Raw genomic sequence first — 26,988 nt, forward strand, 5'->3', positions numbered from 1 at the left:
GTCTATTGGCAAGGATCATAGATCATCGAGTCCAACCTCTGACTGGCCACTACCTTGTCAGCTAGAACATCAAGTTATTTCTGGAATGCCTCCAGTGATGGTGACTCCACCACTTTCCTGAACAGTTCATTCCAATGTTTAATAACCCTTTCGACAAAACAATTCCTCCTGATGTCCAACCTGAATCTCCCCTGGCACAACCTGGGGCCATTTCCTCTCATCCCATTGCTGGTTGTCTGGGAGAAGAGATCACTCCCCACCTGGCTAGAACTTTCTCTCAGGCAGCTGTAGAGAGTGAGGAGGTCTCCCGTGAGCCTCATTTGCTCCAGGCTAAACAACCCCAGCTCTTGGCCACTCCTCATAGGACTCACCTGCTAGACCCTTTGCCAGCTCCTTTGCCCTTCTCTGGGCATGCTTCAGCACCTCAATGCCCTTCCTGAACTGAGGGACCCAGAACTGGGTGGACTCTTTTACTCAAAGAAGTAAAAGCAGCAATGTTTTTAGGGTATCGATCTCAGTTTCTTAAGATTGCAACTCTTTGCTTTGACTGGTGGAGTTTGGATGTTTCTGAAAGGGTAAAACCTCAGTCCATTAAATGGGAGGGGTTTGAGTGGACTAGTGTGGGGGCTCCTTGCTCTCTTTAAAAAAAAAAGATTTAAAACCCAGATGAGATCCTTTAACTACAAGGAGTGGGAGATTATCCAGAACCTCAGTCTTTGAATGAAAAACCTTCATTTTCTTTGTATCAGAACACAAAATATGAGATGATATTTCAAAAAGGAAGCTCTCAAACAGGTCCCTTTATTTTAACTCCATTACTGTCTGGGTGCTTTAAAGCCTGGTGAGTCAGCCTGCCCATGTTGACCTAAAGTGCAGAACAATATGAATAAGGGAGCAAGGAAAACAGTGAAGAAAGGAAAGTTTTCTACTGAAGTAAAAATTACTTTTACTCTTTAAAAAGCTCAGATTTTTGTCACAGATTTTTGTCCTTTGTGATCAAATGAAATACATGTTCGTGGTTTCCTATGACAAAGGTCTGTAACAATCAAATCTTAGAGTTGAATATGTCATTTTTTTCACAATTTCGAGCTAATTCAGAATGTCAGCAACAGAGTTACTGCATAAAAATTGCCTTCTTCATAGATAGTTTTATGATAAATGAATTTTTTATATCAAGTTGTTCATTTAAATACAGTAATACTCATTAATAATTCTAGTAACTAAACCAATAAGTATTGATTGTTTGCACTGTTCCTGCACTCTGTTTGACCTCTTATATTCTTCTCATTACATGGCCCTGTGGATTCTCTGGCAGGCTTCCTAGTTCTGTTGTTTCTGAAGAAAGACAGATGACTGGTGTTGATTGTCTTTGCTGGTCTTTTTTAAACTTTCTTTTTCCTAGCCTGCCCTGCTATGTTTACACTCTCCTATTTTCATCATTTAAATACAGCAAGCATTTTTCAAGGATGTCTGTATACACTACATTGCTTTATAGATAAAGAAAATTGGTTGGTATTTCAAGTGTTTCATGACATATGGGGCTGCAATACTTAATTTTTCAGAAGCAGAACTAAAACATATTCAATAAATATGGTGTTGAAAGCTTAGCAGTTAATTTACTAACAGTCTATGTGTGAAAAAAAAAAAATAGGTCTTTCAGGTACTGAATAGTTTATGGTTTGCTCTTCTCAGTAGAACAGTGTTACAATGTTTAAAATTACCTGATCTTTATCACTACAGAAAATGAGCAACATCAGAAAAATGTTCCATCCATTCAACATGAAATGATACAGAATACCAACCACACTGTGGCCTCTTGCCAGCAAACCTTATGATAAATACTTTCACTTGCAAACCAAAAAGCTTGCAGAAAACTATACGTCTTGGAAAAATAGAAGGCTGTGTGGCCAAATTTATCCAAAGCATGTAAACTTTAAAACATGCACAACACTTTTCAGAGATTTGTTGGCTTTTTAGATCAAGATGTTTCTTCACAGCGCATTTGATCAATGTGTTGTGGGAAAGCATTTTTCAGATTATAATTTCCTGAGAAAATCACAGGCTAGTACATAGCCTGGGACTGCTGTGAGAGTGTTTGCCTAAGTCAGACGGAATCTGGGGCTCTGATGCCATATCCACCTCTTGTAGGTAAAGAAATCAGACAATAAAACGGGTATTGTAGTGTGTGGGGTGTGGTGAATTGTCAGTACATCATCTCAGATGAAGTAATGACTTAGGAAGTACTTGCAGTCCTTGCTATGCAGTGTTAGGCAAATATAAAGTGAAGCCATAGAGCAGAAATGAGTAATTATATATTACTCACTCTTCTGGAAAATCCAAAGCTTCACTGCTAAAAGCTGCTCATATTTCTCATCAACTTCCTGCTGATTCTCTGACAAAAAGGAAAACAGGCATGACTTAGATCCATATTGACCAAGAATTTGAATGTCTCGGCTCCGCATTCAGACTGTGTAGCATTCTGCATGGCAGATAGATATTGTTCAACTGCTTTAGTTTCTCATTTGTGACTGTATCTAGTGCCTAGATCCTGTACATACAGATATGTACCCAGATATGCTGGGCATGTTGGGACAGTGTAGGGATATTTGACTCGGCCTACCCAAGCTAATTGGGGTATTGTATGTGACTAGCCACAGCCTCACAGAACGCTCTGCTAGAGCAGTGTACATGCTAAACACTTGAAAATACTCACAGAAAATGAGTGGATTCAGTTTTGTTTGAAAAACTTCACATTGCCCTGGCCTGTATATGTGCCCAGTTGGAAAGAGAAAAGAAGGCAAGTGCATTTAGTCTGATAAGATGGATTGGCAAATTCAACTTTATTAGAAAGAAAATTAACTTGTGAAAAACATGTTTTCAATGCAACTCCAATCATCACTTTGACTCATCTAGAGAAAGAATGGAGCAGGGGGAAAGAATGTGTATATAAAATTGGTTAGTAACAGAGAGCTAATGCAGTAACTTTCTGAAGTCTGGACAAAATGAGTTGAAGACATATTGATTTTCTGCTGTCCAAAAGGCATGTAACAAGATTCTACTTTGAAAATCAAGCATACTTTTGTATTTGCACTGCTTTGGTCTTGAAGTTGACACTGTTCCTCATTTCATAAAATTTCTAGCCAAGCTATGATATCCAGTTATATCTTTCCTTATGCCAATAAAAAGCAGGTCCACACACTGCTTTAAGATTTCCAGTATCAAGGAACTTTTTGTGTCTTTTACTTGTAAATGCTGCTTAGTGTGAGGTTCATTATCCCTCCATGTTAAATCCTGATCTCTGTGCTTCTAGATTTATCCACTCTGGCTCCTAGTTTCTTAGTCACACAACTGAAAATTTCTTCATTTTCCCTCCCTACCCAAGGTACCTGGAATAGTTTCCTCCTTGCACTGGGATCTTAAGTATTATGCCTGTCTTGGTACTGATGTGCTCTTATCACAACATTGCTACAATACAAAGAAGTCCTCTGGAATCAACAATTTCACTAAAATAGGGAATTCAATAGCTTGTTTCCAGAGAAACAAGTACTTTTCAATTGTTCTGAACATAGTTTCTTCCAGGGTTTCAGTTTTCTGAACGCTTTATCTTTTTCTTTTCCATGCCTGGTTGTTAACAAGAAAACCCTCTTACCATCCTGCTAAAGCCACACTGCACTTAAATAAAGGGTGAGCTTCTGGAGCAATTCTGGATCCTGGGGTTGTTTGCTATTTCCTCCTCCCTCCTTAACTCTTTTTGCCTGTTACTTAGTACCTGTTTAAAGTAAGAGATGGGGTCTGAGGCACTTCAAATCTGCAGATATCTGTGACATAGTGTTAACTGTCTCTGACATCATTTCTACTAAGGCAAGCAGCTTCCTTCACAGTGTGACTGCCCTCTTTGCACACCACACACCTGCCACTCGTCATTGTCACTGTAAGGCCACATCATTCTGGGAAGCTTTGTGTCATAGTTCTCACTAGTAACATAGTGGGAACAGTAGCTCCCACAGCTCCAGCAGCATCCTGGGCAGTTTCCTTTGTGTCCCATCTTGGTCATCAGAAAGGTTTTAGGAAAGATGAGTAGGTAACCTGGTTAGGCACAAGTATTTTTAAACTTCTGTTGCACTGATGGAAAGAATAGTTTAATTTATTATTAAATTTATTGTTTAATACTAAATAAGTGCGGCTGAATCATTAGCTAGAAGGTTGAAAGAATGTATTTTACCATTAAAGCTGAAATTGGTAGAATCTGGCTTTTAACAGGCATACATCAATTTCTACACCACATTACTATAGTAGTCCTCATTTCTTCCTCATACTCATATTTACCACTGAAATAACTTCATGCCTTCTCTGCATTGCTCAACACCTTTTTCAGTGCCCCCAGCTCCTTTTAATGCTCCTAATTACTCCTGGAGTATACTCAGCTTCCTCTTCACATCCATCTTCTGTTTGGTTGAGAAGACAAAGTAGAAAGGAAATTGCCTGTTATTTCCCCAGATTGCAGTTACAGACTGTTTTTGTGTGGCCTACCTTATTTTCTTTTCAGATTAGTTCTTTTTTCCATTTCCTGTGTAAGGGTGTGAATCCAATCCCCAGTTGCTATAGATTATTTTGTTTCCTTGGTAGTATCATCAAGAGTTTAGCCAACACATCAAGGAAACTGATTCTTCCCCTGTGTTCAGTGGTTGGGAGACCACAATGAGGTTCTGCATCCAGTACAAGAAAGGCACTGACAGACTGAAAGGAGTCCAGTGGAGGGTCACTGGGATGATCAGGGACAAACCCATAGAAGGAAATAGTCTCATTTAATTCAGCCTGGAGAAACAAAGGTTATGTGGGAACATAATTTCAGTCTTCTACAATGTAAAGTGGGATTATAGAGAAGAAAGAGGCAGATTCTTCCTTAAGGTGCACAATGAAAGGGCACAAAAAAGTGGGCACAGGCTGTAACTTGGGAAATTCTGATTTAAGGAAGAGTTCACAGTATAGATGTTTAAGCATGGGAGCAGATGTCCAGAGATTATGTGGACTCCCCATTCCTCCAGATACACAAAACATGACTTCTTTGAAGATAGCCCTGAGAAATTTGAGCACATAATGTCAAGAAGCTCCTTCCTATCAGAATTATTTTGTGATTCTGTATATTAATTATTCTGAAACTTCTTTTCAGATTTACTAAAATTCATGAACAACAAGTCATTTAATAGGGGGAGTAGAGATGAGGGGAAAAAGTAGACTGACAGATGAGTGAACAAATGAAGTAATGTTATCAGATTCCTTTCCCTAGAAATGTACTTGTCCTGACCACTGGCAAAAATGGTACACCACTAGCCAGCACCATCCCTTGCCAAATGTTAGTGTCTGCAGTAAGAAATCCAGATTACCTTTACAGGTAATTATCATTACAGGAGTTTCCTGTAGTGCCATTCTGAAGGCAGCTGTAGCTGTATTGGTGTGTTTTTACCTGTCCTGGCTCCCATGCAGACATGAAAAAGCAGTCTGTTATGATTACTTCTGCTGTATGACGTGTCTACAGGACACCTTTGCAGAATCAGGAAATAATTAAGCAGTGGCAAATACTAACAAGTTGAAACATTAGGGAATCTTTAGCCAATGACATGATAATCAAAGAGGTAAGCTTTAATGAAACAATCATATAGGCAGGAACCGGTTTGGCTTGCAATACATCACAGAGCTATGTGAAATATGAGAGCTGTCCAAAGCTATTGTTTGGGAGTTCAAGGAGTGTGAGAGCAGACAGTATTGAGGAAATTGAACGTATGCAAATTTTATGTAAATATCTTTTGTTAGACGGTGATTGAAGCCGTGGAGGAGGAGCACCATTTCAGGCCAGTTTGAAAACCAGGGACAGGCTGTCAGCTCGAGATCAGTCTCTCAATTTCTCCATGCACAAACATGTGGTCAAGGATTCTTCTCGGTATTCTGTCCTTGAACTGGTTTCCCATAGTGTCTTCTGAAACGTAAGTGGTCACACATTTTGTGTCTTTATGATAACATTTTATTGTATTTCCCACCAGCTTATTTCTTCTGAGGCACTGCTATATAATAAACAGGACATTTGAGACACAGATCCTTAAATGTGCTGATTTGGAAGTAGATGGCATTGAAGGATGATTTGGAATGGTGCTCTCCATCATAAAACTGCTGTGAAATCTAGTGTGGATGACAGAAACCTGGAACTTGAGTAGCTGAAGCGTGATGTGCATGGGTAAAGTGGCAAGGAGACTCAGGACTAGACTAACAAGTAATACTAATAATTAGGATTGATATGCATCAGCAGCTCAGAGAGAGGCCAGACAGTGGCTGGAACTAAGACAATGCTGAATGGCAAACCCAGTACAATTAGTATTCATATTAGCACTGTCAGTGTCCACACCTTTATACAAACAGAAGATTTCAGCCACAGTATTCAAAAATCTACCAACATTAGAGCTTAAACCCCCTTCTCAAAAATTCTAAAGGAAAACACTGTGAAAAACAGCTTAGCTTCCTCCAATACACTGTTAATTTTAATACTTTTCATTTAGGTCTTTGAATTTCATGTAGCTCGAACTGGGCAAGTGGAAATAGAAATAAGGCAATATGAGCTGGCAAATCTGTGGGAGGAAAAAAGGGAAAGGATCAGAAGGAAAAGATTGTGTGACTCATGTTGTGCTACAAAACCAACTTGTGAATTCTGTCATACATTATTTGGAAAGAGTTGTTTGGGTAGCAAAGTGTTGGACAGCAACAGAGTTTTAGACAAACATAGCAAATATGAAGAAAGGTTTTTTAGAGGAGTACTTTGGGGAAGAAAGGCTGCCCTAATTATAGAGAAAAAAAGTGTAAATAAAAAACTTCAGAGGAAGAAAACAAAGAGAACAGCATGGGGAGAAGCATGGAAACATGCTTGGAAAACATGGAAAACAGAAGCATGGAAACAGAATTGAGAATGAAGGTTAGATTGAGCAGTTCCTGGAATTTTCTACAAAATGGAATAGCAAGATCACTTTTTGTGCATTAAGTGGATTGACTTATGTCAGTTCTTATCTGAGAGATATCCAGAGAATGAGAAATTTAAAGATTGTTGCAACCCTTAACTAGTATTTTTGTCATTGATTCCAAGAAGCTAAATATCGCTCCTCCTTATGGGAGGCTGCAGAAGTTTAAGTACACACCCAGATAATGGGAGGACAAATGCAACTGTGCTTTAGCCACTTCAGCAACTGGAGCTGTGTAAGGCTGTGTGAGAGGTGCAGTATCCTGTTGGGTAAGACACTGCACAGAACAATGCCAGTCCCTCAGCTCAGAAAGAATCGTGAGGGACTGAAAAGTTGACATTTGTACTTTCTTAGCATATTATTTAAAATCCACTGAAAGAAATTTAAATCCTTCCATTGGTTTGAGCAACCCTTGGATCATGTCTTCCTTCACACCTATGGCACTTCTGAGGTATTTTCCTCTCCTGTTTGCTCCGAGTTTCCTGCCTGGCTGAACTTTCTGATCTGGTCTTACAGGCAGTATGTGCTGCTGGTCCCGTCGGTTGTGCGGAGCGACGCTCCACAGACGGCTTGTGTGCAGTTACACAACCTCAGCCAGCCCCTGTCCGTGAGCGTTGTCCTGGAATATGGCAGTGTCCAAAAGACCCTCTTTGAGGAACCCATGGCAGAGAATGACTTCTTCAAGTGCAGCGAGTTCAAGGTATTTTGTCTTTTGAAACTACTGAAGAGGGTGTAGTAGATGGAAATAATTCTGATTGCAACTATCCTTGTCAATGAGGGAAGAAGACAAAGTGTTTAAAAACTATTGGAAAGGCTGACAAAATAGGGGAAAAAAAAGACCTATGGACTGTAGAAGGGAGCTAGAGAAAGACTTTCCATCTTGACTCACAGACTGAATAGAAAAAAGCTTTAGATTGTCATCACAGTTGTGTGCTCCTTATGGAACTGTTTAAGTATCAAGCAAGAGAACTCAGATGCATTGCAGTTATTCCCTTTCCCATGACCCTGCAAGATCTGCACACACAAGAGTCCCCAGGTGAGGTCTTCCAGAATGCAGCAGGAGAAAACACTTCAGAATTAAAAGTATATGGCTGTGGCAACCTGCATGTAAGAAGGTTATGCACAGGACAGAGCACAGCTTCAAATCTTATTACCTGGTGACAGATTACGGGCCTTCCACAGCAGAAATTCCCAGAAATTATCTCACTGACAAAGGTGGGGCTTCTCATGACTTTCCATAAGCCATTTATGACTCAACTGACAGTATCTTAGTCTAAAACCCTGCGCATCAGGGAACCTCAGCATGTCTCATTTATCACTTTTCCTCTGAGGCTTTGTTCCTTTGCAGGTTCCTCCTGCCACTTCTGATCCCGTGGCATTCATTTCCTTCTCAGCCAAAGGTGCCAGAGTTGTCCTAGCTGAGAGAAGATCAGTGGCAATTCAGAATGTGGATGGTGCTGTCTTCATCCAGACGGACAAGCCCTTCTACAAGCCAGGACAAACAGGTGGATGAAGGATTTGAGACAGCTAGAGAAGTGAGAATTTGAGGGCAAGGGTGGGTCAAGGATGACAGAAACTTACTCTTGTGGAATAAAAACCTCATCTGAGTTTGGGATCATCAAACTTAGTGAAAAATAGAACCAACTCACAGCAGCACAACGAAATAGTAGAATCCATGTGTTTGTACTTAGCTAATTTCATTTACAGGATCCTGGGTTCTGTCAGGTTTACTTGAGGAGAGTCACATAAAAAGTATCCTTAAAAATACAGAAAATATTAGGTTAAGTTTGGAGCTAATAAAGTTAATATAAAAATGAAGCAAACACCTCATTTCCTGTCAGCAACTCTTTCTTTTTAATGATTGGTATATTTTAAAGTGCTGATTCCATCACAATATTTAAATGGCAGTACTAGTTGTGGTGGAGTTAGCTATCTCTTTAGCATAATTACGCCTCAATGCTGCAGAGTCTACACTTAGAAGAAAGACAAATTCTTCCTTCTCTCAAAGAAGAAAGAATTCCTTCTCTCCTTCTCTCCTTCTCTCCTTCTCTCCTTCTCTCCTTCTCTCCTTCTCTCCTTCTCTCCTTCTCTCCTTCTCTCCTTCTCTCCTTCTCTCCTTCTCTCCTTCTCTCCTTCTCTCCTTCTCTCCTTCTCTCCTCTCCTTCTCTCCTCTCCTTCTCTCCTTCTCTCCTTCTCTCCTTCTCTTCTTCTCTCGTCTCCTTCTCTTCCTCAAAATGATTTTTTCATTGAACTGATTTGTACAAACAGGTGGGTTTTGTAGGAAATATTCCAAAGAACAGAGCCCTTCAACAAGGATTAAAGGCAGTAAATTGCATTCACTAAAGAGGTTGCTTCAGTCCAAGTGGGTAATAATTGAAGATATTTCAGCTGACATTTATATTTGTTTTCTTTTTTCACTGGCTAAGACAATCCTTTCATGTTCCCTGGATGCTCTTTAGTTTTCCAAAAAAGCCTGGGCAAAGCTGTGTATTGAAAATGATTTATCACTGCTAATAAAATAAATTATAGAGGCATCAGCATGTGACACTTGGAGATCTGACACTTGGTGCCAGGTTGATAGTTGGACTAGACAGTCCTGGAGGTTTCTTCCAACCTTGATGATTCTGTAATCCTTTTTTTGTCCTTTGTCTTTTTCAGTGATGTTTCGTGTGGTCACTTTGGACACCCAGTTCAGACCTGTTCAGGAGACGGTATGTGTGAGTCATAGCCAAAACTTTTCAAGTACCCTCTTGAGGTACCTCTTCACTGAGACTCTCTCACTTAGATATTGAATAAGAAGGGCCTGGAATAGGCTTCCTAATATTTTTTATATTTTATATTTTTTGTATTTTGTATACTTGCTGTGACTCCTTACCTTCACACTCAATCATTTCCCTGTCTTTGTGGAGGCAAGGCTCTGAAAGCACTTGTGGAAATTTCTCACAGCACACAAATTTTGTAGTCCCAGATATGTAGAAAAAGACTGGATATTTTTGCAGAAAAGATAAATTCACAAACAGGTTGTCCTCTTAAAATTATCTCTTTATTTACTTTATTTATCTCATGAGCTGTAAATTGTTTGCTTACCCAACCTTCTCTGTCCAGAAAAAGCTGTTTATAGCTTTCCTTATGTTCTAGTGTTTATCAACCTCTGCTGTTAGATTATTGTTTTGATAATTTTTTTCTCTCCCTTTATTTCCTCCTCCAGTATCCCAGAATCATCATTGAGGTAAGAGATACAACATGAAATTAAAGCACACGTTCCTTTGGAAAGACTATGCTTTATCATTCCCCATAGAGTCAACAGCTGAGGGAGGTTGATCCAGAGCACACCATTTAGAGCCAATGGATTTGAGGTTGAGCAGTGGCAATATCCTCTATCAAGCACCAGAGGAGAAGAAATCAGCAGAACTGGAGCTGTTAGTCAGAGACAGAGTGGGGTTGCTGCTCTGCCTTTTGTTAGAGTTCAAACAGGAGTGTTCTGTCCAGGCTTACCTTGGGAGGACTACAGCAAATAACTGGGGAAATAGCCTCATTCTCTTACACAGGCATAAGAATGGTGACTTTCTGAAATGCCATGTTCTCATGGGGATGGGTTAACAATGAATCATCTTCTACATTTCACATCACTACATCTCCCAGCACTTTCTGAGAGAGGCCAGCATAATATTCCTGCCTTACAAAGGCAGTTGAGTCAGAAAGATCTGTGCTATGAAGGTCATAGGCAGCCTCTGCCCCATATGCAACCTTTGTCCCAATCAGGAACTGTTTCTGAATGATCTGAGGCCATCTGTCAGCTAATTCCCAGTTAAACATAGACTTAACATAGACTTAGGTTTGTTAAATCCACAAGCAGAGATGGAAAGTCATGTCATCAGCCCCAAAGCGCTCTTAGCCTGTGACACATTTAGGAAATATGTCAGAAGACAGGCCTTGAAAGAAGGCAAGAAATGGTGATAAAGGTTTTCCTATAACTCTTCCAGGATCCAGAGCAAAACAAGATCTTCCAGTGGCTGGAGGTGACATCAAAGCAAGGAATTGTCCAGCTCTCCTTTCCACTAATCCCAGAGCCTATTCTGGGGTCCTACCAAATTACTGTGGAAAAGAAGTCAGGTGAAAAAGAGTACCATTCCTTCAGAGTGGAGCAATATGGTAAGGAAAGGCTCATAAACTACCCTGTGCTAGCAGTGAAGCTCTGCCTAAGTCAGATAAAAGCTACTAGTGCACCGTTTAAGTCCTTTGAATTCTCTGTGTCATGCCTGGAACAGAAAGACAAGGAGAGAGCTGGGTGGACTGGTGCATGAGAAACAGGCCTTTCCCAACTGTGTTGTCATTATTGATGGTGACCTGGGATAAAAGATACGTCGAAGACAGGAGGTGTTAGCAATCTATTTGATTTTATTATGTCACTTAATCTGTTGCCTTTCTCCTTCGCTGCAACTGGATTGCATAATAACTTTTGTTCTCCAGGGCTGAACTACTTTGAGACATTGGCATTACTCATTTTTCTTTAAGAAAAGAGATTAAAGTGGTTTATCACGGGTTTTGCTGTGATTATTATAGTTATTAGAATGAGTATTATTTAATTTTAAGGAAGTTACTCATTTACCACTCAAGGTTATTTTTTCTATTGTAATATACTACAGCCAGTTCCTAGTTAGGATCTTCTTTGATCCATTTCCTCTCCCTTGTTGGTGAAAATGTCTTTGCCAACTGTTTTTCTACTGCCTTACACACACACATGCACACACACATACCTGTGTATGGCACACAATTGCTGATCAGTCATATTCACATTACATTCTCAGTGCTGCCAAAATTTGAAGTGACAACCACTGGGCCAAAGGCGATTTCTTTCTTTGATGAGGAAGTCAGGGTGAACGTTTGTGCCTCGTAAGTATCACAGCTGACGACAGCACAATTGTGCACAACAGATGGTGTAGGCATTGGATGGTGGGCTGTGCTGGGAAGCAGAGATCCTGCTGCTGGTTCAGAATGTGGCTTTGAGCAAATCCTTTAGCTATGACTTTCATGATATAAAATAGGATAACTCTTTTCCTGCTACATAGCAGAATTAAAACTGGGAGAGTTTGTGTGTGTCCAAATCAAGCACTTCCTACTTGCTAGTTGTTGTGTTTTATTATGACAGAAAATGAGAATCTATCGTTAAAATTGCTGGCTGTGATGCTGCCAAAGTGCAGGGTGCCAGGACCTAAAAGGGTGAATAGGGTTCTTCTGCAATATGTTCTGCCTTGTGTAAGACCAATGAGAAAAGGCTGCAGGGAATGATATCCTGAGTCCTACACTGCTTTCCAGCTTCATTCTTCTTTACAGAATGACAACACCAAAACAATGGTGAAGCAGGGCTTTTCTAACAAAATGGCAGAAACAGCTTATAAGTAGTAAAAGGGAATTCTACTAGGGCTGACTGATCCCAGCTGCTCTTCTGTCTGTGCTCTGGGTACTGCAGAGGGATTTAGAGTCGTCATTGCTCTGCAACTTTTGCAGGTCTCATATTAAATCCACGTGATTGAATTCTCATGTTTCTGCCTCTCCTAGGTACACTTATGGCCAGCCAGTGCAAGGGAATGCCCGAATAAATGTGTGTCAGCAGCGCTTTTATAGTCCACTGTGTCAACAAAACCGGAAAAAAACCTGTGAATCTGCCACTGGACTGGTATGATACATGCTACATAACAAGTCCTTTCTTCCCTGTCTGTTTTACTGCCCAACATGTAGCACAGAATTAGGTGGTGTCATTAATTTCCAAGGGAACACCAGTCTCAGTGGTGTGTTTTTCTCACTCACACACAATGCTGAGAGAACTCACTAAAAGACTGATTTTTCCCTTCGAATGAATCAGTAGGAAGGAGGGAAGCTTATGAAACTGTAAATTTGTAATAATTTCTGAAACACTGGGGCTGTGTTCTTATCAAATCAAATCAGCAGATCTCTGTTGGGAGTCTTTGAGAACACTTAATATTAAACAAATTAATAATTCGTCAGCTAGCTCAGACTCACTGTGTTGTGGTCACAGAGCACAAGCATCATGCAAGATGGGTTTAAAAAGGAGCATGATCATAGAGAACACTAGAGGGGATAAGGAGAGAAGTTCCACGTGCTAGAGTAAATGATATTGAAACAGTCATCTGGGATGGGAGCTGGGGAGCAAGAAATGTAAGGTAGGCGGGGAGCTATTTAGAGACCCACTAATATATAATGAGGAGCAATTTTGCAAACCTTTAGAAAAATGGCTTTTTCCCTTTGTGCTGCTATTTCAGCTGGGAAAGGATGGCTGCCTGAGCACTGTCATCTCCATCAAAAGACTCCAGCTTTACCGCAGCTATGCCATGATGTATGCCAGCCTCAATATAGAAAGCATCGTCACTGAAAATGGGACAGGTAACAAGTGGATGTTGGGAGTAACTGATTAAAGCTAATGCATGGATCTTCCTGAGAGGAATCCCCTGGATCAGCATCTGTGTGGTGAACAGGCAGCAATTATGGTTTTCTTTGCGTAGCTCTCCCTCCAGAGCATCCCCACTCCATCCTCCATCCACCCCACAGCTTATCAAAAGGAACAGCTTTCTACTAGTGTCTGATTTCTGTTTCCTCTCCTTTATACTGGGTGTGTCTCACAGGTATCCAGATCAAGGCCTATGACTATGTTTCAGTCAACCAAGAAAATGACCAAGTGCAGTTCAGGAATATGGATTCCTATTACAAGAGGGGAATTCCTTACCATGGTGAGGTAGGTACATGAGAGGATACGCTTAGACCCAAACTCCCTGAGGTCCAGCATTACAGTCTCTGTGTTGCCCCATGTATGGCTGTCACCTGAATGTGCTGTCAGCATCCCATGAAAATGCTGCGTAACAGTGACTGCACAGTTCTCTTGATACTCCTAGAGAAAAAAAAAAGAAAATTGTACCACACCTGGCACATCAGGGTCTCTTTTCTGCTATAGTCAGAGGATGTCTAAAAAGTGAGTAAGTGGAAGGTCACATGAGCAGGGAAGAGGAGTCTTCAAGAAAATTCTTCAGAAATGGTTACACCTAAACTAAAGGTAGAATTCACCCTGTGTTGAATCACACAATCCCAGGGATGTTTACTTATAGCAGTATAGACGTTGGAGCACATTCCTGCTTCTTAGCAACCTACACATGCAGGATAAACCAGGCACAAAAAGGACAATGACCTGTACAGCATCATCCTGACAGGCGATGCACACAGTGGGTGTGCACAGATGTGTAGGAGTTGAAAGGTGCTACTGAGCTCCACAGGTTGCCTGTGGCCATGAAGTCATCTGGTTGTTTTAGCTGTGTTAATCTATGTTCTTCAATAAAAATTCCTCCTCCCTTTGTGACACATAGGTTATGCTGCACTGATGGGAATTTCCCACTGGTGGGAATTTTCCTGTCACAGAACTACCGCTCCCTCAAAATACTGAGGAGCATTTGCCTCATCAATGCATTTCACTACTATTTCTACTACTACTATTTCTACTCCCTGCAACAGTCCTCAGTGTTTAAGTGAACGTCCTCTGGTAAACAGAGCTTTTATTTTGTTATTGTTCCTTTTTTTTTTTCTGAATCCTTTTGGTATTCGTTGTGTTCAGATCACTGTGACAAGTGTGGATGGTGAGCCTGTTGCCAACAGCACTGTCCTTCTGGAGCTCAATGGAGATTATCTGGCCAGCTATTCCACCGACAAAAACGGCACTGCTGCTTTTTCCATTGACACCTCCAATTTCTTTGGTCCCAGTTTTAAGCTGACAGTAAGTAAACACAGGCTACAGCCTAATTCATTAATAAATACTTCATGGGAGAGAGGGTATAGAAGGAACACCTGCAAACTCTGTGAAACTCATATGAGAAAACAACTCAGTGCCTCAGAAGAGGCACACTGCATCCCAGCTGTGGCTCTGGGTTGTAGTGATCTTCAGTCCCACCCTGCTTTTCTCTCCCCTTTAGAAGCTCCTTCTGCATTCTTCTTCCATCTCTTTATTCTGTGTATTAGAGGACCTTCCTCAGACGCTGCACTGCCTTCCCCATCTAGCCTTGGTGCGTGCCAGCATCTTTCACTGCTGCTGACTGCTTCCCTGCATTTCTGCTGGAACAAACTCATGCCTGTTATCATCACATGGTCCTCTTGTACTGTCATGCCTTTGTTCTGGTATGATGGAAAGAGCTGAGAAAAAGTGTGTCATTTAGTACAATGCCATTCTAATTCAGTGTAAGTCCCAGCAGTCGATGTAACTGATCCCAAGCCTGAAAAGAAACTGAAATAACCCCCCTACTGCAATGTGCTACAGGCATCTGGATGCCTACAAGTGTCCAGAAGGCCACTCATGCTGCACTGGTGAAACATAAATTTTTCACACACATTCTTACTCATGGCTTAAACAGCCTCACAAAATCAGTTTCCCAACAGAATATTTTACAGAAAAGATGCCTTTGTCTCTCATGCTTTGCATTTTCTTTTTGTCCACACTGTTGATTCCACATGTATGGTTTGCTGTTTTGCAGGTCAAACAGGCACCAGATGAATGTGCAGACTTTATCTGGGGGATTGATAATGAGCCCAAAGCCTCCTTCCTTGTCCAGCGTTTCTACTCACGTACCAACAGCTTTCTGAAGATTGAGCCAGTGACTGAGGAGCTCAGCTGTGGCCAGCAGCAAACAATCAATGTTCACTATGTCCTGAACAGAGAAGGCTACAGCAATGCCACACACACAAACTTCTACTATGTAGTAAGTCCTAATGTTACTCCTAAAACACCTTTTCTTCACCCTCTCTCGAACACTCTATAAGGCAGAAATCTCATGATCAGACAGTGGTGATGGATCAGGGCTCAACCTGATGGCCTTCAAGGCTTCTCAGAAGAATACTCAAAATCAATGATTTCATGGTGGAAGGGACAAGGTGCTTTTGATTCCCTTTCATGAGATTTTTCTATGCCCAGGTGATGACACAAGGAAAAATTACTCTCAGTGGCCAGAAGCAAGTCAGCATTTCTGGTGGTAAGTTCCAGACTATATTACTACTCATACTTCAGAGCATCGTAAGTTTTGCAAGTGATGAAAGCAGAAAACTATGGCTAAATCAGGTACAAGTTCCTGATTACAATCCCATGACCTGTTACTGCTCACAGAATCATTTTCTTTTGCTGCAGCATCTAGCCAACCCCCCATATCATAATCAATTTTATCTTGTTAATAGAAAGATATTTTTTTTGTGACCAAACACATGGAATGCAACCTTCATCTGTTTTATTGCATTATTTTGTAATGCCAAGGAGTATTTATGGTCTCACAGTTATTGTGTGACATCCTAGTCTTCACCAACTAGAATAATAAGGTTTTAAGGTTTAGAATAATAGGTGTCCCATTTGAAAGGGATATTTAGCAGCCAACTCTTGAAATTCATTGTTCTTTCAGAAATCTCAAAATACCCACAAATGACAGTGATCCTGACCTTCATTCTTTCATTGTTAAAAATAACTTTTCTTGCAGAACCTGGTCTATTTGCACACTTCAGGAGGTGGCTTAAGTAAGCCTCTCTCCATACATAGGACTTGTTTTCATATTTATTTATTGGTCTTAAGCTTAATTCCCTGTCCGTGCACTTGTGGTTTTCATCCATGTAAAGAAGAATTTCATATTTCTTAGTGTTAAGGGAACTCTCTTTTAACCCAGGATATTGCTCTATTTCCTCTGGTGTAGGAGGTTCTAGTTTTGAGACCCAAAGGCAATGTTATGCTCTTCTCATAGCAATTGTGCACAGATTTCCATGTTTAACTTCTTCCCAGCGCAGAACTCTCTCTGCAAAGCACCCTGGTCTCAGCATCCTCCAGCTTGCATCTGTTACCTTGCTGATGGGAGCTGTCCTTCAGTCACTGAGAGATGAATCTTCTGATATCCAGTTCCCTGGGCTTTAAAAGTGCTTATAGGTTACAAATAAAAATGTGGTCCTTCCACCAAAGCTGATGTTTGCCTAAGCTCTTTTGCTGGCTTGTCCTCCCCTGATCCATGTCCCTTCCACAGCTCCCCGAGGTACATTTTCCATCACATTGACCATCACTGAGAAGCTTGGCCCCAGCGCCAGATTGCTGCTCTACACGGTGCATCCTCATGGAGAGATAGTGGCTGACAGCTCCAGGATACACAGTGATATATGCTTCAAAAACAAGGTGGAAACCTTTGATTTCTTATTAAGGGATAGGTCAGGGTTTGCTGAAAAAGGCTCAGGAAATGATCTCAGGAGCCCTGCACTGGGGATGGCATTTAGGAATGGAAAAGGCGCAAGTATGTCTGGGATCACGAGAAGCTGTCCCTGGAACTGGCACATATGATCAGGCTCAGACAAAACTCTCCACACAGTGGAGAGAGAAGGGTGGCTAGGGGGGGGGTTATGTGAATTTTTACAAACGGATCTGGAAGGGCCATCTAGCGGTAGGAGCTTTGTCTACAGACAACAGTGAGTGCCGATGGAAGTGGAGATTTACTTACCTGTGCCAGTGCGACTCACCTTATTTCCGTGGCATTGTCTTGGATGTTCTGATTTCCAGGTCCAGCTCAAGTTCTCTGAGAAGCAGGGTCTCCCGGGCTCTAAAGTTGGACTCCACCTGGAAGCTGCTGCCAGCTCTCACTGTGCCCTGAGAGCAATTCAGAGCATCTTTCTTCAGTCTGGGCAAGAGTTATCTGCCGAGAGTGTAAGTCACATCCCCAGTCCTGTGTTATTCTGAGCAAGGAACAACTCAGTTCCTAACTGATGTCTCTGCTGCTGACTGTATTTTTATTTTTCCTCTGGAAACAGACATCTATGTTTAAAGGCAGGGCTAAGGCAATCATACGCTTCAAAGACAGAAATTGATGGCACAACACTACTTTTGGGAAGCATGGCAGTGTAACATATACCCCTTATAAGAATATGCCTTATGTAAATCCTTGACAGCTTATTTCCTCACTGTAGGGTGATTATGTCAAAATTGCATTTTTACAGCTCAGGTAGGCCTTGGGCTCAGAACAAAAGCTGTGGATGACAGCTAGTGTCTTGTAAAACTCATCTTCTCTTTGCTTAGCTCAAGAGTGTACCTCCATGCTTTCTGTTCAAGTTCACTCCACAAAGCCATTGTGGCTCAGAGGGAGCAGGGTACAGTTCAGGCCAAATTGCCTATTCATCTCTAGGCAGACATCACTAGTTAAGCCAAAGTCTACAGGATTGCTCAGGGAACACCATAAACTTTGAATATCTGTGATTTTGCACCTGCCTGAGACCTTCCTTGTGCTTACACTAGTCATTCTCACCTCCAGGTGTACTACCAGCTTGGTGGGGGTGATTTATATGGCTATTACTACAATGGGCTCAACCTGGATGATGACAGGCCACAGATGTGTACCCCATCCAAAACCATCTTTTCTGATGGCTTGTACTTTGAACCTGTGAATGTCAGCCGTGATGGAGATGTCTACAGGATTTTCAGGGTATGTGGTCTGTGTGGGAGGCTCTTTAAGTGGGAGGGATTCCAGAACTCATCTGCATTAGCATTCAACTTTCTCAGGTGGTGGTTCTTGCTGAGAGAAGGCAGCTGATGCCTGAAACTGCCTCAAGCCTCCAATCACTCAATTTCTGCCTTTTTTTTCCTCATCACTTACTCAGGAGGTCTGAAAATCACTGCTAGAAAACACTGGGTTGCTACCCATAGTTCAGCAGACATTTCCTAAGCAGGACCATGGCCTTGGCTCATGACTTCAGGCATTTCTTGTGCAGATCTGTGTCTGTGGTGCAGGCTACATGGCTCCTGGTACACTGGGCTCCACTGCCCATTGGTCCTGTGCCCTAAGACATAAGGCCAACATCAGACTCATCATCCCTGCTCTTTGCAGAACACAAGGTGTCACTGCTCCATAAGAAATACACAGAGGTTGGCGAGGTGAAGACATTCAAGGCTGAAAGAATGGGATGAAATGGGATGAGGGAGGGGAGAAATGAAAATGAAAGGAATGATAATCAGTGATATGCACTGGCAGCTAGTGAATGCCCTGAGTGATTGGATAGATTCTTTCTCATTTAGGATATGGGCCTGAAAGTGCTCACCAACTCTGTGCTACGGAAACCAGTTCTGTGCAATGAGGAGAGACCAGATACGGAAAATTACCCTTCTCACTACTCTGACTCCAATCTCAAGGCCTTAGGTAAAAGAAAGTTCATCCTGTATCTCCAGCCTCAGTCTACCTGGCCTTTAAAACTGTTGCTTGTATAAAATAACAGTCATTATACTGGAGGGTTTTGGGAAATAGGCCTGTGTGTTCCATTTTACATCCTGTAATCTCCTTCTGGCAGTCCTTGCAGTAGAATCAATTCTGTTTCAGGTGCAGGTGCATATAGAAAAGATGGGGAATACTGTGATGCTGCTTCTTTTATAAACTGATATTTGACTTTTCAGGGCTTTTCAGGTCAGAACCGTTCATCAAATAATAATTCAATTAAATATTTAAAAGTCAAGACTTCACACAGCATGTGGCACACTCAGCACATAGTCTCCAAACCCTTTATAGATCAGCAAAAGTTATGATTATCTCTCCATCAAGTCAGATTGCCCAGCAAAAGAGCAAAAGTAGCAATCATAAGTTGCCACAAAATACAGTGTTATTCAACATTAGGAAAAAGTTCTTCCTCAGGAGAATTCCAGTACACTGTAAGGGAATCTCCAGGAGGTTTTGGAGTCTCCATCACTGCTGGTTTTCAAAAGTGTGCTGCACAAGAAGCAACCTGAACTGCCTTTGAAGTTAGTCCTACTTCAATAAGTTGGACTAGAAAATTACAGGGCTTGCACCCAACCTAGATTTTCTTTATTTTTTTTTCAATGATTCTGTGATTCTAAGTCACTGTAAAGCTTTTATAAGCTTTGATGACAATACTGGCTACTAGTGCCCACTGTCAAATCAGAGAGAGCTAGTTGAAGAGGATGGGGAACACACTTTCCTAACTGAATGACAAGACCTTTCAGAGTGAAATGAAGTGAAATGTCTTGTAAAATAGCTAATATTTCTGGTATTTTCCAATGGGAAAAGAGAACCGATAAGAAATTGTTTCTTTGCATATCCCCATATCTCTTAGAATTTTCCCTGTTATATGAGGGGATGGGAAATCAAAAAATGCTCAAACAAGATACTTAGTGTTTGTTTGTGGTGGTGGAGCATATCTGACAAGTTCAGATTCTTCTCACATGACATCTCTTCTTTAACTATCCTATATACTAATATAATATATATCCTAATACTATCCTTTAACCATATCCCCACTTCTAGGTGAGGCAGCGATTGTTGGTGGGGGTGGTGGTTTCAGCAGTGTTCGGAAATACTTCCCCGAGACCTGGATTTGGGAACTGGTGGACACTGAGTAAGCATGTTTATCTTCACTACTTTCTTCCTTTTTGAGTTGATTCATTTAGCTAAAATGGACTCTGGGAAGGAACCACAGAATATATATTTGCTTTGCAGAGGTGGGTCTACTTTTCCCGTCTTGATCAATGACAATTGCAAGCAAATATTCTGTGCTCTGTTCCCTGTCATTCTGGTGGGGAGAAATAAATAGGGGCTAAGAGTGAAATAAAATTATTTTTTTAAGGAGAGAGAAGGAGCTTGTTATTTTTCATCCAAATTTTAATTCAGCAGCTAAAAATTCAGTTTATTTTATTTTCTTTCAGGCTATCACAGCATCTGCAATGAGAATATTTCCATCTTAACTATGCCTTCAGATGCTGTTTTAGAACATTCATCTAAATTTATTGATTCTAATCTGTGTGGCTGGGCATTCTGTTTTTTCAACAATTGGTATTTCTAAATTTAAAGTGTTGAGTATTTGAGTGCTTTAACATGTAGTTAACCAGCACCTTTATCTTTACTTCAAGCATTATAACATTATTTTTAATATACGGAAAGGTGTCTTGTAGAAAGTGAGATGAAAACAGAAGTTCTAACACAGGCAGAAAACCTGTTCTACTTGTCTTGAAAAATTCCAAAGATCATTTCTCATTCTTTGCTTCTTATTCTCTTCAGTTCCAGAGGAGAGGTCGATGTGTCTTATACAATTCCTGACACCATCACAGAATGGAAAGCCAGCGCTTTCTGTGTGCAGGATGATGCTGGGTTTGGCATCTCCTCACCCGTTTCCCTGACAGCATTCCAACCATTCTTTGTGGACCTCACCCTGCCCTACTCTGTCACTCGAGGAGAAAAATTTAATTTAATAGCCAATGTCTTCAACTACCTCAACAAGTGTGTCCAGGTATATCAAGTTCCCTTTTACTTCCTGTGTGGTTTGCTTGTTTCCCACAGATCTTTTTGCTCTTGAAGGAGGAACCTCAGCAGAGGGTATGGGTACTGTGCTGTGCAAAACACAATAAATACTGAGTAATGCAGCAGCCTCCTTTGCTCTGCAGCCTGATTTTAAGGTCATTCTCTTTCATTTGTAATCTTTCTCCTTCTTTCTTTGTCTCAGATCAGTGCCATACTGGGACAGTCAAGTGACTATGAGGCAGAGATCCTTTCGTCGGGGGGCAACACAGCAACGGTGTGTGCCAATGAAAGAAAAACATATATGTGGGCTGTTAGCCCCCAAAAGCTGGGTAAGTATGTCTTTTTGCCACCTTGATATATCCCTGTTTGATTTTTCTACTCCCACCCTTTAGGACAGCATTAATAATCCACAAGCAGGTATTTCTGGACAGCTCCATTAATTGCTAATAATTTGCTAATAGTTTTGGACCGGATTCTCAGTGGGCAATAAGGACACTGCTCCTTCCCAGTTTTATAGCTGTGTTAATCTGCACTGCCTTCAAGTCCACACTGTCTTTTTTTTTAAAAGCAGTTGTAATTACTTGCATGTGTAAGTGCTCTGAAAGCTGAAATATGCATAAAGGCAGAAGAGCTACAATTAAACTATCGCAACGCTGCCCTAGGCCAGAGAAAATTCAGTACAAGGCTAAGAAAAGTGGAAATTGGTAATGAATGTCTGTTTTTTGGCCAGGATGACCCCCTTTTTCATTCTCCATACCAGGGCCCCAGGCAAGCACTCCTTTCCACTAACAAATGGATAAGGAATCTTGATAAAATTGGATTTTACTGAGCTGCCTTTCTAGAAAATAATTTCTCAGCACTTCATCAGCCTAGAAGGGGCAGTCAAAACCAGGGGTAGTTGTAGACATTGAAGATAACTTCATTTTCCTGGGCTGGTGGGTGGCTTTCCAGGTGAGGTGAAATTTGTGGTTACTGCTGAGGCCAAACTGAGCACCAGAGGTACTGGAAACAGCACATCTCCAGAAGAGAAGACCATTTACTTGGACACCTTGATTCAAACCCTACTTGTTGAGGTACAGTGGGAAATTGGCAGGTGCTTTCTACCTCATGGAAATTGGAATTCCTGTGGCTGAGGGTTAGAAGCAGTTAGGAGTGGGGGAGGGAGTGCAGTACAGTGAGGAGGGAGAACAGTACCTGTGCACAGTAAGCTTCTCCACACCAAAACAAGGGTGGAAATCATCGTGGTCACAGGTATTGACTGTCCTCCTCCCTCTGTCTCCTTCTTGGGACCATGAGCACGTGTCCTGACAGCCCATGTTGCCAGAAGGGAGGAGATTCCAAACCTTACTTTTAACCATACCTTACTTTTTAGTACCTTTAGCATGTGACTCAAATACTAAGGAGGAGGATGGAGGGAAGATATAAAAGGAAAAGGGCTTGTCTTGAGCATCATAAAACAAAAGCTACATGGGATTAATTGGCCAGAGTCCCTCTCTGAGGCTAGAAATACCTATTTTTTAACTGCTCTTTGAGTAGGAAGGTGCTTTGGAAAAGGATGGTGTGTAAGAGAGGGAGCCATGGACCAAGAGATATTCTAGTAGAGCTAGGGTAGGACTGGGTACAAGAGGTGCGTTGTCTGGACAGCCATATTCACATACTGTCTTACCCTGATAAATGTCATGGTTTCATGGTGATGTTCTGCATTTTTCTTTCTCTTCCTGACCACTTCATGGCAATCAAACAGCCTGAAGGTATTAAAAAGGAATTGACTCAGAGCTCCCTCGTCTGTGCAAAGGGTAAGGCAAGTTCATTCATTCATTCATTCATTCATTCGTTTGTTTGTTCATTTGTTCATTCATTCATTTATTCATTCCAAGGAGTCAAGTGGAACTGCTCCACTGTCTGGTAGATCTTGTCCTACAAAACCAGAGACCCTTCCAGGGGAGGAAAGAGATATTCAGGGTGTCCTAGGATGACCAGGACATAGGGTCAGGATGCAAGGCTAAAATTCAAGATTTTAAGATACTTTTGGCTCATTGGGCAAGTCTCTGTGGCATTTTCCTTACCCAGACTGAAGACTATAACAGTAAAACTTCTGTAAAAAAACCTGTAATTTTAACAACTCTTCTTTTCACATTTTCTCATCAGGCGAAAAGATTTCTGAACAGGTGTCTCTCAGCTTGCCAAGAAACCTAGTGCAGGGATCAGCCAGAGCTTATTTTTCTGTCATTGGTAAGTTTAGTACATAAGACTAAATGCAAAATGGCGTTTCTTTTCTGCTGCACCAAGTGTCATCATTGTGTGTATACACACACAAACCTTATGTAAAGTTGAAGAAGTAATTATGCCTGATTTTAGAAGGTAACTTTTCTCCTTTGCAAAATGGCAGTGAGAGGCAAAATTTGCTCACAATTCTGTCATATCAAGAGAGAACAAAATGGTCCAATAATTTCCATTTATATTGCATTTCAGATTATACTGCATTAAACATATCCAGTTCAGTGTAGTAAAACAGCTGATTCAGATGAAAAGCACCGTAAGGCAGACTTCTTTGAAAAAGATTATCTTAATTTCTTGGAAAGAAATCTTCAGAACTTTGCTGACTGCATAATTTCAAATTTATCATTTTGCATAGTGAAAAACATTTGTAAGTCAATTAAGTTCTCATAGAATAAAAGTTTCAGGTCTCAATTGACTCTGTTAATCTGAAAGTCATTATTAAGACTTGAAGGTTCTCTTCAGTGAAAATTTTTTGAGGTTCTGAGCTCAGATTGTTTTCTAAACACGGCTGGTTTGGGTGCCTGTGTCTGTGTGAGGTGTGCTGATGCTGTGCAATTACAGCCTCTGCAGCCCATCAGCATCATACCCCACACAACATTTTCACATGTACGTGCGAAAACAGGAAGCAGGTTGTAAAGGGCAGGGAAATCTAAGCCTTCCAAGGATTCACAGCTGGTTCTCAGAAGCCATGCCAGCCCGTAGTGGTGCTCACTTTTTTCTCTCAAATTCTCAGTTTCTCAAAGATTCCTATGTTTCCATCACCCAGATAAGAAATGAAAAAACGGGGACAGTTTAGCACTTGTCTTCTATGATGTGTCTTTGGTTACTATGATTACTCTATATTGGTCACTGCCCTTGGGTTCATAATAAGAAAGTATAGAGCAATGTATAATGCTATGTAATAAAAACATGTCTGAACTGAGCTGACTTCATGCATTTTTCACTCTTCAGGAGACATTTTGGGTACAGCCCTGCGGAACTTAGATAACCTCCTCCATATGCCTTATGGCTGCGGAGAACAGAACATGGCCTTGTTCACACCCAACATCTATGCCCTGGATTATCTGAATAAGACTGGGCAGCTGACTGAAGAGATTAGAGTCAGGGGTACTGGTTATTTATCCACAGGTAAGAGGTTTTTCAGATTCTTCCATCTTCCTCCCCAGGGAAATGGTCACAGGACCAAGCCTGACAGAGTTTAAGAAGCATTTGGACAATGTTGTCCGGCAGATGGTGTGATTTTTGGGGTCCTTTGTATGGTTCAGAGGTGGACTTGATGACCATTGTTGGTGCCTTCCAACTCAGAATAAACTGTGATTCTGTGATCTAATATTGTGATTGTTTGCCTTGAACCCTTCAGCTCTACATGGCGAGCACTGATCTCTGAATTCCAGTACCACAGTAATTGCGTAGGAGCAGGCAATGGGAGCACCCCAAAAGCAGCAAGTCGTTCTTCCAGGAGCAAAAGCAGCTGGGATTCATAGTGGTTGGCATTGTTCACCAGACATACATTACCTGATACTAAATCCAAAAGTCTTGCTGCTTCAGTTGAACAAATTGATTAGAAAATGTGTCTTCTTTATTGTGTTTCCAGGCTACCAGAAACAGCTATCATACAAACACCGGGATGGATCCTACAGCTCCTTTGGGTTACGAGATAGAGAAGGGAGTGTATGGTATGTGATGACACTTTCTATTTCCCTAGCACAGGACCTTTAGGCTTTGAAAAAGGATCAAAGTATTCAGTGATTCTTATTTTTAATAGCCTAAATTAATATAGTTCAATTAATTCAAACCTCTTAGTAAAGGAGAAATTAATAACTGGAATGAGGGCAACAAAAGGACAGTATGATGGTTGGGAGCTGGAGTACATAATGTTCAACAGGAAACTGAAGGAACTGGGTTTGTTTAGCCTGTAGAAGAAGAAGCTAATGGAAGACCTGGGTAACCTTTGCTGCTGCCTAGATGGGGACTGAGGAAATACAGTCAGCCTCTTGTCAGAGCTGCACAGAGTAAAGGCAAGAGTTTGTGCTTACTCAAGTTGCTACAGAGACAACTCAAAGTGGGTAGAAGGGCTAAACAGCTTCCCCAGGAGAAGACTGTTGCACTGAGACACATGTCCAGAGAGGATGTGGATATCTCTATCTCTAGAGACTTTCACATGACTGAACAAAAGACTGAGCAGCCTGACACAGCTCTGAAGCTGGCCTTAGTTTAAGCGGCTGGTTGAACAGGAGACTTCCAAAGGTCACTTCCAACCTGGTTTGTTTCATAATTCAATTAACTAAGACCAGAAATTGCTAACATCAATCATCAAACTGTGTCTATACTTTACCGCTGCTGTAAAAGAATGGTTTCAACACAGTAATGGAGACATATCCAGTCAATTTTTAGTATCAGGATTTTATGTATATTATTTATTTAAAACTTAGAAAACACTTTCTTCTTTTACCTCAAACATTATGAAGTTCTTTTTATGTCATTTTCTATGCACATCCTATGCACTGGTAAATGTCCTTGGTCTTGTTTACTCCATACCTGCTTTCTGTTTCTGGATCACCTGCAGGCTCACTGCCTTTGTGTACAAGTCACTGGAGCAAGCCAAGCGCTACATCTACATTGATGACAATGTCCAGTCTCAAACTTTGATCTGGCTGGCAAGCAAGCAGAAGTCAGATGGCTGCTTTGAAAATGCTGGATCACATTTCAACAATGCTTTGAAGGTAACTGAGATAAGTATAGCCATAAACTTCCAGTCATGCCATCTGGATTTATTTGGATAAGACACAAGCTTACTCTTCACCACACCTTTACTCTTCCTAGCACTGTTATCTCATGTCTCTCCTATACAATCAGGGCATGAATCTTATGTGTGCTCTTGATGATGAGGTAAAAACAAGTAGAACTTTCTGAGTTGTAAGTCTCAGGTTTTTTATTTTCCACCACTGAATTGTGTGCTCAGCCACAAGCTATTGTCTGCTCTATTACACACGTACAAAAGTCAAGAAGATGCAGTCAATTACTTTGGCTTTATCCTGTGTGAACTTGATCTTTCTTGCTCCTGTGCACACACGGAGACAGAAATTACTGCTGATCTCAAACATAACTGATATATAAACTATGAATTAATTCATATGTTGTTTCTTTCCAGGACATTCATCCTAACCAGTTCTTTGCTTGTTTTTCATCAGGGTGGAGAAGAAGCTGAATACTCCCTCACAGCCTATGTTGTGGCATCATTGCTGGAGGCTGGACACTCTGCTGCAGTAGGTATTTGGTGCTGTGAGCCCAGTCAGCCCTTTGTCAAACTGCACAAGTCATAGTCCTCACATCAGCATTCTTTTCCAGTGAGGAACTCCTATACTGATTGTAGGACAGTAGTTGATTGTAGACAGTCTTTTGCG

At 41.2% G+C, this 26,988-nt stretch overlaps 1 protein-coding gene across 1 annotated transcript in view; it reads left to right on the plus strand.

The window, feature by feature from the left end:
* Nucleotides 1–5,904: 5,904 nt before the first annotated feature.
* Nucleotides 5,905–26,988, plus strand: part of LOC102110660 (ovostatin-like) — a 29,532-nt gene continuing 8,448 nt past the window's right edge. The window contains exons 1-27 of the mRNA XM_005531008.3: nt 5,905–5,981; nt 7,518–7,701; nt 8,350–8,506; nt 9,660–9,712; nt 10,210–10,230; nt 10,985–11,153; nt 11,810–11,894; nt 12,561–12,678; nt 13,283–13,403; nt 13,643–13,752; nt 14,620–14,778; nt 15,530–15,754; nt 15,967–16,024; nt 17,048–17,193; nt 17,572–17,715; nt 18,317–18,487; nt 19,078–19,198; nt 20,315–20,405; nt 21,065–21,293; nt 21,507–21,633; nt 22,256–22,377; nt 23,049–23,100; nt 23,453–23,536; nt 24,536–24,712; nt 25,179–25,260; nt 26,151–26,307; nt 26,776–26,850. Of these exons, the coding sequence (XP_005531065.2) occupies nt 5,917–5,981; nt 7,518–7,701; nt 8,350–8,506; nt 9,660–9,712; nt 10,210–10,230; nt 10,985–11,153; nt 11,810–11,894; nt 12,561–12,678; nt 13,283–13,403; nt 13,643–13,752; nt 14,620–14,778; nt 15,530–15,754; nt 15,967–16,024; nt 17,048–17,193; nt 17,572–17,715; nt 18,317–18,487; nt 19,078–19,198; nt 20,315–20,405; nt 21,065–21,293; nt 21,507–21,633; nt 22,256–22,377; nt 23,049–23,100; nt 23,453–23,536; nt 24,536–24,712; nt 25,179–25,260; nt 26,151–26,307; nt 26,776–26,850 (3,303 nt within the window). The 5' untranslated portion in view covers nt 5,905–5,916. The remainder of the gene's footprint in view (nt 5,982–7,517; nt 7,702–8,349; nt 8,507–9,659; nt 9,713–10,209; nt 10,231–10,984; nt 11,154–11,809; nt 11,895–12,560; nt 12,679–13,282; nt 13,404–13,642; nt 13,753–14,619; nt 14,779–15,529; nt 15,755–15,966; nt 16,025–17,047; nt 17,194–17,571; nt 17,716–18,316; nt 18,488–19,077; nt 19,199–20,314; nt 20,406–21,064; nt 21,294–21,506; nt 21,634–22,255; nt 22,378–23,048; nt 23,101–23,452; nt 23,537–24,535; nt 24,713–25,178; nt 25,261–26,150; nt 26,308–26,775; nt 26,851–26,988) is intronic.

This window comes from Pseudopodoces humilis, chromosome 2 (assembly GCF_049639895.1).
Source record: "Pseudopodoces humilis isolate 2021_Gansu_Grassland_sample_001 chromosome 2, ASM4963989v1, whole genome shotgun sequence".
Lineage (NCBI taxonomy): Eukaryota > Metazoa > Chordata > Aves > Passeriformes > Paridae > Pseudopodoces > Pseudopodoces humilis.